The following is a 21,106-nucleotide window of genomic DNA, read 5'->3' on the forward strand; positions in this document are numbered from 1 at the left end:
TAAGCTGATAAGCAAATTCATCAAAGTCTCAGGATACATAATGTGCAAAAATCACAAACATTCCTATACACCAATAACAGACAGAAAGCCAAATAATGAGTAAACTCTCATTCACAATTGCTACAAAAAGAATAAAATACCCAGAAATAAAACTTGCAAGGGACGTGAAGGACCTTTCCAAGGAGAACTACAAACCACTGCTCAAGGAAATAAGAGAGGATAGACAAACAAATGGAAAAACAATCCATTCTCATGGATAAGAAAAATCAGTATTGTGAAAATGGCTATACTGCCCAAAGAAATTTACAGATTCCATGCCATCCCCATCAAGCTATCATTTACTTAATTCCCAGAATTAGAAAAAAAACTACTTTAAATTTCACATGGAACCAAAAATAGCACATATAACCAAGGCAATCCTAAGCAAAAGAACAAAACTGGAGGCATCATGCTACCAGACTTCAAACTATACTACAAGGCTACAGTAACCAAAACAGCATGGTACTGGTACCAAAAAAGAGACACCGACCAATGGAATGGAACAGAGGCCTCAGAAATAATGCCACACATCTACAACTACCTGATTTTGGACAAACTTGACAAAAACAAGCAATGGAGAAATAATTCCCCATTTAATGAATGGTGTTCGGAAAACTGGCTAGCCATATGCAGCAAACTGAAACTGGATCCCTTACTCACACTTTATACAAAAATTAACTCAAGATGGATTAAAGACTTAGATGTAAGACCTAAAACCATGAAAACCCTAGAAGAAAACCTAGGCAATACCATTCATGACATAGGCATGGGCAAAGACTCCAGGACTAAAACACCAAAAGCAATGGGAACAAAAGACACAATTGACAAATGGGATCTAATTAAACTAAAGAGCTTCTGCACAGCAAAAGAAACTATCATCAAAGTGAACCAGCAATCTGCAGAATGGGAGAAAACTTTTCCAATTTATCTATCTGACAAGGGGCTAATATTGAGAGACTACAAGAAACTTTAACAAATTTACAATTTAAAAAAATCCCATCAAAAAGTGGGTGTAGGATATGAACAGATACTCCTCAAAAGAAGACATTTATGCAGCCAACAAACATATTTTAAAAAGCTTACCACTGGTCACTAGAGAAACACAAATGGAAATGACAATGAGAAACCATCTCATGCCAGTTAGAGTAGAGATCATCAGAAGGTCAGGAAACAGCCAGGCGTGGTGGCTCATGCCTATAATCTCAGCACTTTGGGAGGCCAAGGTGGGTGGATCACGAGGTCAAGAGATCAAGACCATTCTGGTCAACATGGTGAAACCCCATCTCTACTAAAAATACAAAAAATTAGCTGGGCGTGGTGGCACACACCTGTAGTCCCTGCTACTCAGGAGGCTGAGGCAGGAGAATTGCCTGAACGCAGGAGGCACGGATTGCAGTGAGCCAAGATTGTGCCACTGCACTCCAGCTTGGGTAACAAGAGCGAAACTCCGTCTCAAAAAAAAACCAAAAAGTCCGGAAACAACAGATGCTGAAGAGAATGTGGAGAAACAGGAACACTTTTACACTGTTGGGGAGTATAAATTAGTTCAACCATTGTGGAAGACAGTGTGGCAATTCCTCAAGTATGTAGAGTCAGAAATACCATTTGACCCAGCAACCCTATTACTGAGTATATACCCGAAGGATCATAAATAATTCTACTACAAAGACAAATGGACACATTATGTTTATTGCAGCACTGTTCACAACAGCAGACTTGGAACCAACCGAAATGCCCATCAATGATAGACTGAATAAAGAAAAAGTGACACATATACACTATGAAATACTATGTAGCCATAAAAAAGGATGAGTTCATGTCCTTTGCAGGGACATGGATGAAACTGGAAACCATCATTTTGAGCAAACTCAGAAAACCAAACTCTGCATGTTCTCACTCATAAGTGGGAGTTGAACAATGAGAATACATGGACACAGGGAAGGGAACATCACATACTGGCATCTGTCAGGGGTTGGGGTGCTATGAGAGGGATAGCAGTAGGGGAAGTATCTAATGTAGATAACAGTTTGACGGGTGCAGCAAACCACCATGGCACATGTATTGCTATGTAACAAACCTGAATGTTCTGCACAGGTATCCCAGAACTTAATGTATAATAATTAAAAATAGAGACTGAATTATAGGGGGTCCTCAAAGAGATCCTCCCTTCTCATCATTAAACCTTATCTGACCTTTTCTACTTATTTGCCTGGAATTCTGAGGGATTCTTGAAAAGTATAGTTAGTGATAGAAGTGAGAGAATGAAGAAGAATTTTATGAGATGGGTCTCTTCAAATATTAACACATACTGCTATCTCTTAATTTTACTCCTAGGGCTCGCTATTGCTAATGAGAAGTAGAAAAAGTAATATTTGATTGTCCAAGTATTTTTATACATTTTTAATATAATTTAACACTTATTGAACGCTTACTATGTATCACATATATAGTCTATTTTTATACACATACATGTTTATATAATACATATAAGCTATTTAATCTTTCTAACAACACTGAGGTATGTACTATACTATCTTCACTTTACAGAAGTGGAAACCAAGGTACAAAGGGCTTAATCAAAATTCCCAAGGTCACACAGCTTACACGACTCATAAGGAGCAGAGGCAGGCTAAATATCTCAGCAGTCTGACTCCTGAGTCATGGTCCTAAGTGCTAAACTGTATCAGTTCTCATTCTTCCCCCATTAAAATAAAATATGATGCCTGAACTTTATATAATTATTACTTTTTTTTTTTTTTTTTTTTTGAGACAGAGTTTCGCTCTTGTTACCCAGGCTGGAGTGCAATGGTGCAATCTCGGCTCACCACAACCTCCGCCTCCTGGGTTCAGGCAATTCTCCTGCCTCAGCCTCCTGAGTAGCTGGGATTACAGGCACTCGCCACTATACCCAGCTAATTTTTTGTATTTTTAGTAGAGACGGGGTTTCACCATGTTGACCAGGATGGTCTCGATCTGTTGACCTCGTGATCCACCTGCCTCAGCCTCCCAAAGTGCTGGGATTACAGACTTGAGCCACCGCACCCGGCCTACTTTCTTTTTAAAGTAATAACTATCACACAGACACAGCAAGTGCTCCATGTTTGTAGACTTAAATCAGCATCCTTGGAAAACATAAAAATCCCTGTTCCCCCCCAAAAAATGAGTTTTTCATGATGAAGCATAAAATGTTAAATTTTATTATATATCCACCAAATGAACTTAAGTTCAGTTAATGCTAGGATGGTCATATAATTTGTGATTCAATTAGGGACACACAAGAGCAAAAGGCATAAACCAGGACTGTCCCTGGCAAACTGTGATACAAGGTTAATTTTGTTAAAGCAAAAGGGATATAATTATTCTTGGAGTAAAATTCAGCTAAGTTATATGACTAAGGTATATTTAAAAATATTCTAAACATACATTTACTTAAAAGATGGTCAATTTATATTTGGAAACAAAGACGGATTAACAAAAGCAAAGTGGATTCGTCTGATATGTAGCTCAAAATGAAAATGTAGTAAATATGCCCCTATCATAAGTACAAAACAAAACTTTATAATCACTGTTTCCTAAGATATTGTTAACAGAATGTTGATTAGTTCAAATATATTACTAAAAATATGTTGAAGTTATCAAATGACTTCATAGCAAAAGTATCAACATTTTGCTACTTTCTTTAGTGGAACCTAAAGTAGTTTTAATAGTATGGCTGGGCATGGTGGCACACACCTGTAATCCCAACACTTTGGGAGGCCAAGGCTGGTGGATCACCTGAGGTCAGGAGTCTGCAACCAGCCTGACTAACATGGTGAAACCCGTCTTTGTTAAATACAAAAAAAATAGCCAGACATATTGGTGCATCCCTGTATCCAAGCTACTTGGGAGGCTGAGACAGGAGAATGGCTCAAACCTGGAAGATGGAGGTCGCAGAGTGCTGAGATCAGACCATTGCATTCCAGCCTAGGCAATAAGAGTTAAACACTATCTCAAAAAAAACCAGTAAATAATATATTTATTTTTAACATCCCTCAATATTATGTAACAAGCTCTAAAAGCAGAAGATGAATGAGAATTGAAAGAGAAAGTACTATTATATTAAGTATTAAATAATATTCACTGAATTTTCTTGGTAACTAAGAGAAAAATGAATCCACATTTTATAAAAATTTGTCATTTTCATATGAATAATTTTTCATTTTTTTGATATAGATGTTAGTGCTAGCCAGTTAAAAAAGAAATATACTGAGCTATGACAAAAATGATCACTTACATATAATCAGTTAGACATTTAGTTAGATGACCTAATTGGAAGAAAACCATTATTACCAAAAATTATTAATTTAGTCTATCCTGGACTTCAATTTTTTTAAGTTGTTCCATTTCTTGACTTTATTTCTGTTCTGTTGGTCTATTTTTGTTTTTCTTCAAATTTTAAGTTCTGGGGTACATGTGCATGATGTGGAGTTTTGTTACATAGGTAAACGTCTGCCATGGTGGTTTGCTGCACAGATTAACCCATCATCTAGGTTTTAAGCCCAGCATGCCCAGCATGCATTAGCTATTTATTCTGAGGCTCTCGCTCGCTGAACCCCACAACAGGTCCCAGTGTATGTTGTTCCCCGACATGTTTCCATGTGTTCTTATTGTTCAGCTCCCTTTTACGTAAGAACACACAGTGTCTGGCTTTCTGTTCATACGTTAGTTTGCTGAAAATAATGGCTTCCAGCTACATCTATGCCCCTGCAAAGAACATCATTTTTATGGCTGCATAATATTCCATGGTATTTATGTACCACATTTTCTTTATCCAGTCCATCATTGACGGGCATGTGGAATGATTCCATGACTTTCCTATTATGAATAGTGCTGCAATGAACATATGCATGCATGTATCTTTATAAGAGAATTATTTATATTCCCTTAGGTATATACCCAGTAATGGGATTGCTGGGTCAAATGGTATTTCTGGTTCTAGGTCTTTGAGGAATCACCGCACTGTCTTCCACAATGGCTGAACTAATTTACCTTCCAACCAACAATGGAAAAGAATTCCTATTTCTTCACAGCCTTGCCAGCAATAGTTTTTTCTTGACTTTTTAATAATTGCCATTCTAACTGGTGTGAGATGGTATATCATTGTGGTTTTGATTTGCATTTCTCTAATAATCAGTGATGTTGAGCTTTTTTTCCTATGTTTCTGGCTACATGAATATCTTCTTTTGAGAAGCGTCTGTTCTTGTCATTTGCCCACTTTTTAATGTTTTTTTTTTTTCTGGTAAATTTAAGTTCCTCATAGATTGTAAATACTAGATATATGTCAGATGGATAGATTGAAAAAACTTTCTCCCATTCTGTGGTTTCTCTGTTCACTCTGATGATAGTTTCTTTTGTTGTACAGAAGTGCTTTAGTTTAATTATATCACATTTGTTATTATTCTGCTTTTGTTGCAATTGTTTTTGGTGTTTCTGTCATGAAATTTTTGCCTGTTTCTATGTCATAAATGGTATTGCCTAGATTTTCTTAAAGGGTGTTTATAGTTTTGGGTTTAACATTTAAGTATTTAATCAATCTAGAGGTAATTTTTGTATAAGGTATAAGGAAGGGGTCCAGTTTCAATTTTCTGCATACGGTTAGCCAGTTCCCCATAACTATTTATCAAACAGGGAATCCTTTCCCTATTGCTTGTTTTTGTTAGGTTTGCCAAAGATCAGATAGTTGTAGATGTGCAGTCTTATTTCTGAGTTCTCTATTCTGCTCCATTGGTCTATGGGTCCGTTTTTGTACAAGTACCATGATGTTTTGGTTACTGTACCTTTGTAGTACAGTTTGAAGTTGAGTAGTGTGATGTCTCCAGTTTTGTTCTTTTTGCTTAGGACTGTCTTAGATATTTGGGCTCTTTTTTGGTTCCATATAAATTTTTTAAATAATTTCTCCAATTATGTGAAGAATGTCAATGGTAGTTTAATGAGAATACCCTCGAATCTATAAATTGCTTTGGTCAGTATGGCCATTTTCACGATATTGACTCTTCCTATCAATGAGCATGGAATGCTTTTCCATTTGTTTGTGCCCTCTCTAAATTCCTTGTGCAGTGGGTTGCAGTTCTCCTTGAAGTGTTCCTTCACCCCCTTGTTAGCTGTATTCCCAGGTATTTTATTCTTTTTGTAACAATTGTAAATGGGAGTTCATTATGATTAGTCTCTCTGCATGCCCGTCGTTGGGGTATAGAAATGCTAGCAATTTTTGCAAATTGCTTTTGTATCCTGAGATTTGCTGAAGCTGTTTATCAGCTGAAGAAGCTTTTGGGCTGAGATTACGGGGTTTTCTACATATAGGATCAAGTCATCTGCAAAAAAAAAAAAAAAAAAATTGACTTCTTCTCTTCCTATTTAGTACCATTTATTTTGTTCTCTTGCCTGACTGCTCTGACCAGAACTTCCAATAATATGCTGAATAAGAGTAGTGAGAGAGAGCATCTCTGAATTGTGTTTATTTTCAAGTGGAATACTTCCAGCTTTTTTCCATTCAGTATGATATTGGCTGTAGGTTTCTCATAGTATTATCTTAATATTTTGTGGCATGCTCCTTCAGTATCCAGCTTATTTAGAGTTTTTAACATGAAGGGATGTTGAATTTTATCAAATACCTTTTCTGCATCTATTGAGATTATCATGTGGTTTTTGTCTTTAATTCTGTTTATGTGATGAATCACATTTACTGATTTGCATATGGGGATGAAACCAACTTGATTGTGGTCAATAAGCTTTTTGATGTGCTGGTGAATTGAGTTTACCAGTTTTTACTGAGGGATTTCTTTGTTGATGTTCACCAGGGATACTGAACTGAAGTTATCTGTTGTTATTATATTTCTCCCAGATTTTGGTACAAGGATGAATCTAGCCTCATAAAATGAGATAGGGAGGAGTCCCTCCTTTTCAATTTTATGGAACAGTTTCAGGAGAAATGGCACTAGCTCTTCCTTGTACCTCTGGTAGAATTCAGTTGTGAATTCATCTGGTCCTGGGCTTGTTTTTGGTTGGTAGGCTATTACTGCCTCAATTTCAGAACTCATTACTGGTCTATTAGGGACTCAATTTCTTCCTGGTTGTCATGGGATGGTGTATGTTCCAGGAATTTATCCATTTTTCTAGATATTCTAGTTTATGTGCACAGAGGTGTTTATAGTATTCTCTGATGATTGTTACTTCTGTGGGGTCAGTGTTGATGTCCCCCTTATCATTTCTGATTGTGTCTATTGTCTATTTGATTCTTTTCTCTTCCATCTAGCTAGTGGTTTATTTACTTTCAAAAAATCAGCCCCTGGTTTTGTTGAGGGTTTCATGTCTCTATATCCTTTAGTTCAGCTCTGATTTGGTTATTTCATGTATTCTCCTAGCTTTGTGTTTGCTCTTGGTTCTCTAGTTCTTTCTGTTGTGATGTTAGGTTGTTAATATGAGCTCTTTCCAGCCTTTTGATGTGGACATTTAGTACTATAAATTTCCCTCAACACTGTTTTAGCTGAGTCTCAGAGATTCCATTACATTGTCTCTTTGCTCTCATTAGTTTCAAAGAACTTCTTGATTTCTGCCTTAATTTCATCACTTATCCTGGAGTCATTCAAGAGCAGTTTGTTCAATTTCCATGTAGTTGTGTGGTTTTGAGTGAATTTCTTAATCTTGAGTGCTAATTTGATTGTGCTGTGGTCTGAGGATTGTTTGTTATGATTTCAGGTTTTGTTTCTTTTCTCTTTTTCTCTTTTGCATTTTCCGAGGAGTGCTTACTTCCAATTGTGTGATCAATTTTAAAGTAAAGGCCACCTGGCAATAAAAAGAATGCATATTCTGTTGTTTTTTGGAGAAGAGTTCCAAAGATACCTATCAGGTCTGCTTGATACAGAGCTGAGCCCAAGTCCTAAATATTTCTGTTAACTGCCTTGATAATCTGTATAATATGTCACAGGGGTATTAAAGTCTCTCACTATTATTGTGTGGGAGTCTAAGTCTTTTTGTAGGTCTCTAATAACTTGCTTTACGACTCTGGTAATGCCCTTCTTTGCCTTTTATCTTTGTTTTTGGTTTTTGGTTTTGTTTTGTTATGTGTATTTGTCAGAAATTAGGATTGCAACCCCTGATTTTTTCTGTTTTCTATTTTCCTCCATCCTTTTGAGTCTATGTGTGTCTTTGCAGATGAGATGGGTCTTTTAAAGCCTGCATGCTAATGGATCTTGACTATCCAGCTTGCCATTCTGTGTCTTTTAGTTGAGGAATTTATTCTATTTACATTTAAGGTTAATATTTTTATGTGTAAATTTGATCTTGTCATTATGATGCTAGTTGGTTATTTGGCATATTGTTTATGTGGCCGATTCACAGTGTAACTGGTCTTTGTATTTAAATGTGTTTTTGTAGTGGCTGGTACCGGTTTTTCCTTTCCATATTTAGTGCTTCCTTCAGGAGCTCTTGCAAGGAAGGCCTGGTGGTGATGAATTCCTTTACTCATTTGAAAGTGACCTTATTTTTCATTTGCTTATGAAATTCTGGGTTGAAAATTCTTTTTCTTAAGAATGTTAAATATTAGGGCTCAAGCTCTTTTGGCTTGTAGGGTTTCCATGGAGAGGTCCTCTGTTAGTCTGATGAGTTTTCTTTTGTAGGTGACCTGTCCTTTTCTCTCTGGGTACCCTTAACATTTTATCTTTCATTTCAACCTCAGAGAATTAGATGATATGTGGCTTGTGGTTGATCTTCCAGTGGAGTCTATTACTTGGGTTCTCTGGATCTCCTAAATTTGAATGTTGGTCTTTCTTGCTAGGATGAACAAATACTACTGGATAATATCCTGAAGTGTGTTTTCCAACTTGGTTCATTCTCCTCATCTCAGTTCATTCTCCCGATCTCTTTCTGGAACCACAATCAGTTGGAGACTTGGTATTTTTTGGTTCTAGATCCTTGAGGAATCACCACATTGTTTTTTTTTTTTTTTTACAATGGTTGAACTACTTTACATTCCCATCAACAGTTTAAAAGCATTCCTATTTTTCCACAGCCTCACCAGCATCTGTTGTTTCTTCTACTTTTCCTCTACTGTGCTCCCATTACTATTTTGTATGTACTTTATTAAAGCACTTATCACATTCTGCCTGGTTATATATTCACTTGGGTACATTTTTGTTCTTCACACTTAGGGAGCCTTAAATATCATATTTATTTTTGCATTTCCTATATCATCTAGCATAATGTTCCTTCTACTACACCACAAAGCATATTCGTACTAAGGTTAAGATCCCAACACAATCCCTTGTCTGTTTTTCTAATGTTTAAAAGTTAATGACAAATCCCTGGTTTAGTTATTCTGACAATGATCAGGATGCTGGACTTACTTTGCAATGTATTCTACAAATTGGCTAGTAGTCTTGAGATAATTAGCACGTATTAACTATAAGCAATTGCTTTAGTCATAAAATGTGTTCTATTTCAAATTGTAGTGTAAAAACTTTAGGGACTTATAAGCCACATGGTGACAAGTGTTGAGTTTTCATTTTAAAACTTAAAATTAAAAAATTTTAAATGTAAGAAATGAGTTTTCAAGCCTCAATCAACTATTTTTTTCCCAAAATAAATAAGGCCAATTACGCTGAAACATCACTAATATGGCAGCTACTAGACACATGTGGCTATTAAGTACATAAAATGTGGGTAGTTCATATTCACATGGCTATAAGTATAAAATACATACTACATTTTGAAGACTCAATATGAAAAAATATAGAATAATATTTTTATATTGATTAGTTGTTGAAGTAATATTTTGGATATTTCAGATTACATAACATATATTATTAAATTTAATTTTACTTAAAAACATTTTAATGTGGCTACTAGAAATTTTAAAATATGTATTTGAATTGCATCATATTTCTATTAGACCACTCTAAGCCATCGGTAATGAATACCCAGGTGCTACAGATACATAGTACATTCATTCTCTAAGAATAAGTTAGCATTATAAAAATTGCCTACATAATCAAGTCAATTTATGTGCTAAAAGAAAATGATATGGACATATATGGTAAATCTAGAATTAAACTTTAATTGGCTTTAAATATATACTGTTCCCCAAATTTAAATTTTTGCTTTTGGTTAATACAGCAACTATTCCCTGCACATACATGAATTGATCAGAAAGAAAGGTGGCCCAGAAACATGACAAAATCAAAAGTTATCTTTTGTACCTTGTTTGATTCACTCATAGATGTGTTAAATAAAAACAAAAGTTACATATGACACCATTAGATACTCTGCAAATAAACAATAAGCTATAACTTAAGGATTTTAGCAATTTAATATGAATGCGACAAAACAAAACATATTATAATTTATACCTTTGCTCCATCTGAAATATTGTCCCAGTTTCCACCACTCAAAGAGAACTTTCCATTGCCTATACGCAGCAATATCTCTTCAGGAGTATCATTGGGACCATTAGCAAATGGAGTGTAGCTATTAATAAAATAGATTTTAATAGACACTACAGGCTAACATATTCAATAATGAAGGAGATACAAATATTTACTACATGCAAATATTTACTTCAGTGAGTAAGACTATCATCTCACATTTGCTTTCACTGTTACTGTCAAATTTTGTATTTCAAAGCATATATTTAAACCTAATAAATTAATAAAACAGAGAATCTTGCCAACATCAATAGTTTTTCATCTTTGATCAGCTAATCAATGTAAAATAAAAGAAAGATGGCTTTTCATATAAAGCTTCAGTCTTAAAACTAGATAACACTAAAAATACATGTTTTCTATTACAGGCATAGGTTAGAGCAAACAAATGCACCTAGTGTGAAGAAAACGTTAATTTCATGTATTCATAATGCATTTATTGCCTTGTTTTGGTTTATTAAATAACATTCCATCATTAGTATCAGTGGAAATGGTTATCAATACATTTATTAACATTTATGAAAACTTGGTTAAATATTAATATCAACATAAAACTCCATAGCCATTACATTTATTATGTAGATCAACCATATAGATTAATTGCATTTAATATGCAAACTTTAGCTACCTAAACTTCAGTCTTTACTGTGGTCTATAATATTTTACATAAATTTGTAATATCTAAAAGTATATGAAATACACTGACATATGTAATTATCACCAAGCCATTAAACAATTTAGAGTCAACATTTCTATCACACATTTATAGAGCTCTTGGTATATCAAGCATATTTAAGTTATACTAAATGCTTACTCTTTAAAATAGTATGTCTAAGTACACTATAATTACTTGCTAAACTTGGCCATTTTCTCTACTACAACTCTCTTAGAACAATTTCTACAGCCATAAGTGTTCACTTGTAAATAAAAGTACTACATAAATATTAAGAGTAAAATAGTACTTTTATTATTTGTAAAGTATCGACATTAACATAGTCCAATTGTTTTATATTTGTTTTGAGCTTTTCTTTATCCTTTCAAAGGATGGTAACTGTGTGTATTTCTGCAGTTTAGTATTGTTACTATTTAGATTTGCACAATCTTACTAAATCTCTAGTGCCAAAATAGTTATGTTACATAGGTTATACACATGCCATGCAGCAAACCACTACCATGGCATGTGTATTCCTATGTAACAAACCTTCAGGATCCATACACATACCCCAGAACTTAAAGTATAGTAAATAAATTTTTTAAAAATCAACTCAATGTTAACAAGCTCAGTGGGCAAGTTGTTGGTGAACATAAAATTATTTTATGATTAAATATTTTCAAGATCAAAATAGAAATGCAATTTATTTCTAAAAGTTTTAGTTCTGGTTGACAACTGCCTTTTAAAATTATTATATCTTAACAGTGACTCATTATACACTTTGCTTTATGTTTTTTTAAATTTTATAAGTAACAGCATTAATATTTTGAAATGTAAATGGCATTTTTCTTAAAGATATTTTCACCTATTCCATTTCTAAATGAAGATATACAGATGAAATTCAAATAACATTAATGCTTTTGAATATATAAGATTCTTACCCAGCCAACATTGTGTAAAAAAGGACTCCTAAACTCCAAATATCACAAGCAGCATCATATCCCTGTTGCATAAGAACCTAAGAAAGAAGTACTCATTATATGGTGTTACTCAATATAAACCAAATTTTCGCACAAAGAATTTGTTTTACTTCTAATAATCTCATAAAAGTTCATAATATAAAAACTTCAAACATTTTATGCACTTGTAGTAAAGACATAATCCCTACCACCTCAATGAGCTTTGTCTCCTCCTCTTAGGAAACCAAATATAGAGAAATCTAAGCTTAAGATTAGTATGCACAGAGATTTTAATGTATACTATACATAGTACTGAGGCTTTTAATTCTGTTACTGATTCTATAAGGTAGATAATATTCCAATTTTGAAGATGAGGAAACTAAAGTGAATATTAAGTAACTTACCCAACATTACAAAACTAAAAAGTAGTAGAACAGAAAATCTTAATAGAGCCTGTGTTTTTAACATCTATAACTGACTCTTTACTATACAAGATATAGCAAGATAATATATGATCTCAGAAAAGCAGAATGAATTTATGTCTTACCATACAAGGCCAATGCCTTGAAAAGAGCAGTATACGACTAGACCACAAGTACACATTTGATATATACTGAATGCTTCATTAATTTTTCATACAACAATTTAGGAAGCTGGTTTTTGGGGCCAGTGTTAATAAAAATCAAATAATATGTTTGTTACATATTCATCTGAGATTTAGCTACCAAGTTAATAGAGTTCGTTAGAAAAATAAAGAGATGAAACGAGGCCATTTTCTTTTAATTCAGAAAAACAAGCCCACTGCTAAAGCCCCTAGGCATAGAAATAAAATAGAAATGTTATTAATGCATTAAGGCAGGGGATTATATAACCACAAGCATGAACTTCCCATCCATAAAAGGCTAAAAATGTTAGTGTTTGGCTTTTACAACTGCCAAACATGAATAATGAGTAACTAACTTAAAATTTGAAATGTGTTTTTTTCCTAGTCTTAGTGTATTTATAAAAATACACATATGTACAAAAGTAAGACAGTAAAGAGCATATCAAAATACATAATTGTTTTAAGGAAATAATACAAGTAGGGAACTATAAAATACTTAACAAATAACAAGGTATAGCTAAACTGATGCATAATTTAAAAATTAAAAGAATATTCTTTTCTTATTGTTAAGCTAAAATTGCAATAATCAGTGTAGTTCTTAGCAAAAAAAAACTCTTTATGCACTGTGAAATAGTGAATGTATACCCCACAAAATGCCTTTTTTTTTTTTTATTTTGAGATGGAGTTTCGCTCTTTTTACCCAGGCTGGAGTGCAATGGCACAATCTCGGCTCACCGCAACCTCCCCCTCCTGGGTTCAGGCAATTCTCCTGCCTCAGTCTCCTGAGTAGCTAAGATTACAGGCATGGACCACCATGCTCAGCTAATTTTTTTGTTTTTAGTAGAGACAGGGCTTCACCATTTTGACCAGGATGGTCTCGATCTCTTGACCTCGTGATCCACCCGCCTCGGCCTCCCAAAGTGCTGGGATTACAGGCCTGAGCCACCGCACCCGGCGCCATTTTTTATTGAAATGCCTGCACCAATACTTGAATCTTTTCAATTCTAGTTTTAAAAAGAATGTATTTTTATATTTTACTAATACTTTTTGAAATTTTAGAAACAAACCTCCCTAAAAGTACTCTCTGGTTCATTAATGACAATTTACAAATAAATTATTGAGTTCTAGAATAGGCTTCAAAAATAAAACTTTCAAAGTATTTTGAAAATACAAATATTAGTCAAAGACAGTTTAAGCACTAGTTACAGAGAAGTGGTCTCCACATGCCCATCTGAAAACCTTCACTATTACAATAGTAAAAGTGTCTTACTACAGTGTATGTCTGTTGGGGAAAAAATATCAATGGGCTGTATTTTACTTTCTGGGATTGCTTACCTAACCATTAATTTAAAACTGTTTACCTAACCATTAATCTAAACACAGACATGTTATATATTTTTCACTTTAATGTCTGTTTTTGAGATGTTCATGTGGGACATATTCAGCTCTAACCTTTTTCCAGTGAGAAGTTTTCATAATGCTAAGTAGGTTAGGTCTATAAGATTAAGATAATATTAAAAATTTGAGTATTAAAATGGTGATTTTATACTCTGCTCTTATGTCTATTGCATAAATCTATTACAATATTTATGATGACCTCTGTGATGACCATATATGCTATATATAACAGAAGAGCACTATCTCAAATATTCTGTCCTCCTATGCTATAAACCTACTGAAGTGGCATTGGTAACTGCTGAAGCCTGCAGCCGTCAGCCCAAAAGTCTGTTCTGATGGCACTGAGTTTTCATTGTTCTGGATGCGTAAGTTTGTGTGTCAGGTACAGCTGGGCCCAGCCAGCTTGAGTTACTCTTGTACAAGATTCTTTTTTCTGTCTTGTGAATGCACTTGATAATTTAAAAATAAAAATACTTGTTTCTCAAAACAAAACAAAGCAAAACAAAAAAAAAAACACCTACTGCAATGTCCTAAAAAGGCTAGTATTTTTTTATGTCCAGGCTATTATCTCATACACCTTAGGGCAGTACAATATCATGTAACAGATAAAAACTTGTACATTATTCTATGAATTTTATTAAAACACAGATTAAATCACATTATCTGGATATATACATAATTTCTTTTTAGGCAAATCTCTAATCATATAAAGCCTATAAAGCAGACGTTCTGCCTATTCTTCAATATCCGTGTAGTATTTTCTATATTTCTATTTTCATTATTAGAAAAGTTATTTTTATAGTAGCTGCTTTAAAATATAGATTGATTTTTATTAAAGTACAAATGATTTATTATTAATATATATGATATGTAATATTTCCCTGAAAAAGCTAACATTTGATAAAAGAGTAAAATCATAAAATATATAGAAGATAGGAATTCTTCTCAAATTATTTTACTCTGCTTCTCCTTTGATTTGATATAGGTTTTTCAAATCTGAGGAGTTTCAGGTATTTTGATTTTTGTTGAATATGCAACAACATGTCAGTTAGCATTATCCATAACATATAAGAACAACAAAGAAAGCTGATAAAGAACTTACATGGTCAATGCCATCTCTTGATTCATTTTTCACCAATTTCACTTTCACTGCTATGGAAATTGCCACTGTCAAAGCTCCCATGCCCATGGTTACAATGAAACTTACAGCTTCCCAAATGTGAAATCTGTACCAGAGCCTCACCTTTCCTGACTCTTTTCCCTAAGAGCATCACTTTTCTTCACCCTTAACCCTATGATTTGGTATAAATATTATTTTCCAAGAAAAATCTCAATGGCTTACAAAAACCACTGTTAGGCTATTTTCTCTGGGAGTTATAAGTTCCTAAAGACAATCGAGGATTGCATTGCCCGTATATGTTATTTATAATGCTTATCAATTAAATTACCTAATGTTCAGTACAATTTAACATACCGGATGAATTTATCCTAGCTTTGTTATTAAGTGAATGCTGGGTCTTGAATAAATCATTGAAGTACCTCAAGCCACAGTTTCCTCACTTAGAATACATAATATGGTAAATATCTTTACCATACCTCCCAACTCTAAAATGATATGATTCTGAAATTAGTATATAACCCAACAGAATAGAACAGCCTGATTATTACATTCTGGTTGGTTTTAGATGCTAGTTACCAGTGTGAATATTTATATTAGGGGCTATGATAAATCACTAATTTAAAGAACTTTATAACTGAAAAAGGATAAGATAATAGCTTTTATCTATCTACCATAACATACACACAGCATCATATAGATTCAACTAAAGGAAAAGAATGAAAGGCAAATGCTGAAGTTTTTAAGGAATACCTCAGGTGCAACAAAGTTTGCAGTGTAGCATGGAGTTAAGAGAAGTCCATTTTCTCCTCGAAGTTGTTTTGCAAACCCAAAATCACATATCCTGATTGAATCTGCACTGGCTGATTCATCCATATATAAAATATTACTAGGTTTAAGATCACGGTGAACAACCTTGAATATAAAGAAAAAAAGCATTATATCTGTATAGTAAACTAAATATATGAGAAATAAAACATTTCATTATATTTCCAGAAAAATAAACTTTCCAAATTACAAAATTTTGAAAATGAAATTTTGCTTAAGCTTAAGAGCCTAAAATATACATAGCCTGGGGAGAAATGCCAAATGAGGGTGAAGGGGAGAAGAAAAGCAAAGCACACTGCCATGTGTGTACCTACACAACTGTCTTGCATGCTCTGCTCATGTACCCCAAAACCTATAATCCAATAAAAAATTAAAAAAAAAAAAAAAAAAAAGAAATTATCTTTGTCAGATAGATGCTCCAGTTTCTATTCAAGCCACCAGTTTTTTGTTAACCTTTTCTAATCTCAATATATCTAAGCTCAATTCTCAGATCCAATTTTGGACATGCAATAATTTATATCACTTAACATTATGCATGACATATAAGAACAGCTCCTGACTTACAAACTAAACTAAGTTTGGACTGAGTCCATAATGGACTAAGGCCCTACTCAACACCCACCTTCTTACAGTAAACAAACATAAGACCTAGATATAATACAAAAATCAACTCACTGGAGAATGAACAGAAGCAGATAAACTCTGATAAGGAGTACATACTTTGTTAAAGGAGGGAACACAGGAAACTATACAAGGAGGTTTCCATATCTGTGATTTTTAGCCTGGGGTTAAGTGTAGTCCCTATGGCATGCAGTGGTCATAAAGACATGTGGAAAAACCCAGTCCTTCTGGCTTAGAGGACTAGATAGGAGATGCTGGAAAACTGAATGCTGAGCAGAGGAATATTATAAAGGAAAGAGCCGGAACTGATCCTTGAATCAAAATATGTGGAACAGGATCAAAACAGTTTGTATAAAGTCAATTAATATGAACAAAAACCAGAGCTGCTGCCCCCAAAACCAGTTTTCAGTTCAAGCCCAGCCAAAAAAATTGCCCGCTTAAACAAATGAAATAATAATAACCATTGGAGAAAAATAATGGAATACAAAAATCTCTATAACTGATTATCATAATGCTTAGGATGTAATTCAGCATTATTTGATATTCAAAGAACCAAGAAAATGGAACACGGTCTTAAGAAAATCAATAAATTCTGATTCCAAGATGAACCAAGCTAAAACTAACAGATAAGGATTTTAAAGTGACTATCATAATGATCCTCAATAAAGTAAAACAGAACATGCTTTCAATGCATTAAGTTCTCAGCAAAAAAGAAAAGGAAGTCTAAGCAGAAAAACAGAAACAATGAAGAAGAACCAAACAAAATACAGAACTGGAAAAAATGCTAAAGTTCCCCAAGTGGTAAGTTTCCTGCTAGTACTATCTACTTCATGTAAGTTACCCTTACTTTTAATCAGAGTTTACTATGCTAAAAGCTCTTTAAGGACAGGGATCAGGTCTCACTCATGTTTGGATCTACACCACCTTTTACAATGCCTGGCATGTAGAAATTCTCAATATGTGTCTTATTAATTTAGTTAATTGATGTAAAGGTTTATACAATAATAAAAAAGAGATGTCTATGATTCTTTTCTCAAAAATTTTTGTCATGCTTTACTTTAAAGAGTATTGGGTGTTGTTAAAGACAATCAAAGAATTAAATTATAAAAAAGCTACTGCTTTAGTATTATATATTTCAAAATACTGACAATCCACTTTATTAAACCATACACATAACTGAGTACTAGTTTATTTTTATGTATTATAAGAGGGGCTCATGTAGAGTTTTCACTGTGTCAATTCTAAATTGTCATTTTTAATTTGCTTATTAAGTTGGTATATATCCACTATTACAATCAATTCAAACTTCAATTTTTGAATTACTTGTTATTTTGTTTCTTTATATAGCTATATATATTAAAAGCTGCCTTTTTTATAACTTAGTTCAATTGTCTTCTTTATGAAAGGACAGGAAACAAAATAGTAAGTCTTTCCCTTAACCACAAAATTTAATATAGTAATACTTCAAATGTTTAGAATACACATTTCATATTGTATTTAGGGGAGGAGCTGGCAAGGTTCAATATATATGTTAGATAACTTGAACTTTATATATTAGGTAACTTGAACTTTTTATGTTAGGTAACTTGAATAATAGTCACCATATGCCTTTGGTTAATTCTTTTATGCTTAACTTTTAAGTCTAAATAAGTTTCATAATTTCAGTGTCAAAGTTAGGTATATTTATATAATTCAAACCACTTTTAAAATGAATATGCTATTAAATCAGGCCCAATGGGCAGAGAGAAAATAATTATTTCCTAAATCCATAATTTTCACTACATTGTGAGTTCTATTAGGATATTCTCTATTAAAATATGTATGAATAAAAGCAATTTATCTTAGGTACATCATCTCCTATATTTTTATGAAGATATAGGTCCCAGAATAGGAAGAAAAAATTTAACTACAACTTACTCCTTGACAATGAAGATAGTCAACTGTCTTACTTATTACATACAGTATATCACTAGCCTCCCGTTCCGAGAAACATTTCTGTTTGAGAATACGGTCAAGTAACTCTCCGCCTTTCATTAAATCCGTAACAAGGTAAACATATCTACCATCATCAAAGACCTACAAAAGAATGCAGTTTTAAAATATTATTTATAATTACAATTCTATAATGCTTAAATTATATTTTAATTATATTTACTGTTCTACTAAACCTCCCTCCAGCATTAAAAAAAAAAATCCTTTATTGTTAATGTACTGCAGGCTGTAGTAAAAGTTAAATTGGCTAAAAACCACCTTCACAGTTCCATGAAACCATATTAAACACATAATTTTATTATCTTTTGAAATTGTAGGTTGCAGTTCCTTAAAAAATATAAATTAAAAAACAGAACTCTATGCCTCTCAAATGACATCTATCTCATTTTTTACTGTATTATAGCTACTTCTCTGCCCTAAACGTAGGCTTCTTTCTGAAAGTAAATATATCATTTATTTCATATACCCTTCCCTCAGTCCATTATCTGATGTGGTATCTTAAATATTTGTTGAATTCCAATCAAGGAAAATAAATAAGAAAAGTATTTATACACTTTTCACTCTGGGCATGTAAGATACACACACACACAGACACACACACACACACACAGTAGTTTAAAGATTACAAATCAAAGTACATATCATTTTCCGACACAAATTGATCAAGGTGATAGTTGATTGTTCTGTCTTCTCTAAAGAGAAAAGAACATTATCTCCTTATGTGAAAAGTCAGCATTCAGTAACATATTAATATGAGTTATATATTCATTGTACAAAACTATATATTAATACTATTTCACTTAAAGAATAATCCATAATGCTACAGCCAATTATCACACAATCAAGAAAGCAAAATCTTCAAGAATTTGGCAGATTCCCAATATCCTGTATCTTTTGTACTGATAGCACTACAGAATAACCAATGGTGTTAGCTACAATGTTAACTAGTTAACCAGTCAGAATATATTCAATTAATCAGGACATTCCCATTTACTAATCACCATATTTTTTTTAATATTCCATAAGACTAGAGTATAGAATTATGGAAAAAAAAGTAAAGTGGCAATTTAAGAGTCTTGAAATTTTTGAGGCAATGAAATTAAATATGCTAAAGATATTAAGTTTCAATAAGAAAAATAAAGTTCCAATTCATAACTTCATTCGTTTAGCTGATACCTAGAATTTGAAATACCTACATCCTTTAAAGTAATAATGTTGGGGTGTTGTCCATAGCGCATCAATATTTCAATCTCTTCTGAAGGATCTCGCTTACTTTTGTCAATGATCTAAGAAATAAGAAAAAAAAGAAAACTATCTGAGACAAACAAATTACTTTTTCTAAAAATGGATATTAAAAATTTGGTTATATTTTTGAGGAAATACTTAAAAACACAAGAACAATGCTTACCTCATATTATTTTAACATTTAAAAACTTCTTATAAGTAAAACTTAATAGAAAAAAAGAACACCTATTTCACAGAAACTATACTAATGATGCTATGATTGTAATTGTTGCAATTGCTCAATCTTAGCATAATACATTATGATGAAATTATTCAAATACAAAGATTCATAAAATGCACTGTTCTTACAAAATAAAGCCTTTAAAAGAAATTCAAAATGATTAAAATATTAAATCTCAGAGTTCTTTCTTATCATCTTATCTTTCCTAACTTCATTTACTCCACTGAAAATGCCAGTTGACTCATAATTTAAATTACATACATAAAACAAATGAGAAAGACAGGCTCAGAGACAATACCTTTACTGCAAATTCCATGTTGGTAGTTGCATGTATGCATCGTTTGCAAACAGAATAGGAGCCAACACCAATATCCTCTTTCAACTCATATACTTCACCAAATTGTGCAGCGTTTCCATTTATCTGTTTATTTTTAAAAAGTAAAATACTAAGGAAAATGAAATATTTTCACATTTTCTGTCTTTTGACCTTAAAAAAACTAGAGTAATTCATTCTACAGAAATTTTTTCAACATTTATAAATTGCTTAAACAGATTCTGAACCAATCTTTTCTTGATACTTACAGCCAATATAATAAATCAACTGCCTTACACATCACCCTTATATTTTATTTAAAAGAGGCCACATAAACATAATTAAAAGTTACTACTGTCTGCTCCTTTCCAAAATATACAGGACCATATTTAATTCATGATTTATACCAAGAGATAAAGTAGTTAAAAATCACTTTTTAAAAAATATTAAAAATAGATCAGCAATAACAGAGAAAATGTTATGCCAAACTGAATAATGTGATTAAATGGAATTTACCTGAACAATTGGTAATACATTTGCACTTGTGATAGGAGTGATTTTATATTCTTCTGCAATAGAAGTTGCAACAAAGCTGAATCCTTTGAAGAGCTGATGAGCATTTGCACTGGCTGGCAAACCAGGAGAATCTAATGTCCAAATAATT

The 21,106-nt window shown here is 33.0% G+C and overlaps 1 protein-coding gene across 9 annotated transcripts in view; it reads right to left on the bottom strand.

Moving 5' to 3' along the window:
- The window catches only part of RPS6KA6 (ribosomal protein S6 kinase A6), a 132,888-nt gene that overhangs the window by 23,063 nt on the left and 88,719 nt on the right, over positions 1 to 21,106 (bottom strand). For all 9 annotated transcript variants that reach the window (XM_078363086.1, XM_078363085.1, XM_078363083.1 and 6 more), the window contains 7 exons: positions 20,959 to 21,089; positions 20,428 to 20,550; positions 19,861 to 19,950; positions 18,590 to 18,748; positions 15,977 to 16,138; positions 12,087 to 12,163; positions 10,422 to 10,539 (listed from right to left, as the gene is read on the bottom strand). In XM_078363086.1, the coding sequence (XP_078219212.1) occupies positions 10,422 to 10,539; positions 12,087 to 12,163; positions 15,977 to 16,138; positions 18,590 to 18,748; positions 19,861 to 19,950; positions 20,428 to 20,550; positions 20,959 to 21,089 (860 nt within the window). The remainder of the gene's footprint in view (positions 1 to 10,421; positions 10,540 to 12,086; positions 12,164 to 15,976; positions 16,139 to 18,589; positions 18,749 to 19,860; positions 19,951 to 20,427; positions 20,551 to 20,958; positions 21,090 to 21,106) is intronic.

Source organism: Callithrix jacchus, chromosome X (genome assembly GCF_049354715.1).
Source record: "Callithrix jacchus isolate 240 chromosome X, calJac240_pri, whole genome shotgun sequence".
Lineage (NCBI taxonomy): Eukaryota > Metazoa > Chordata > Mammalia > Primates > Cebidae > Callithrix > Callithrix jacchus.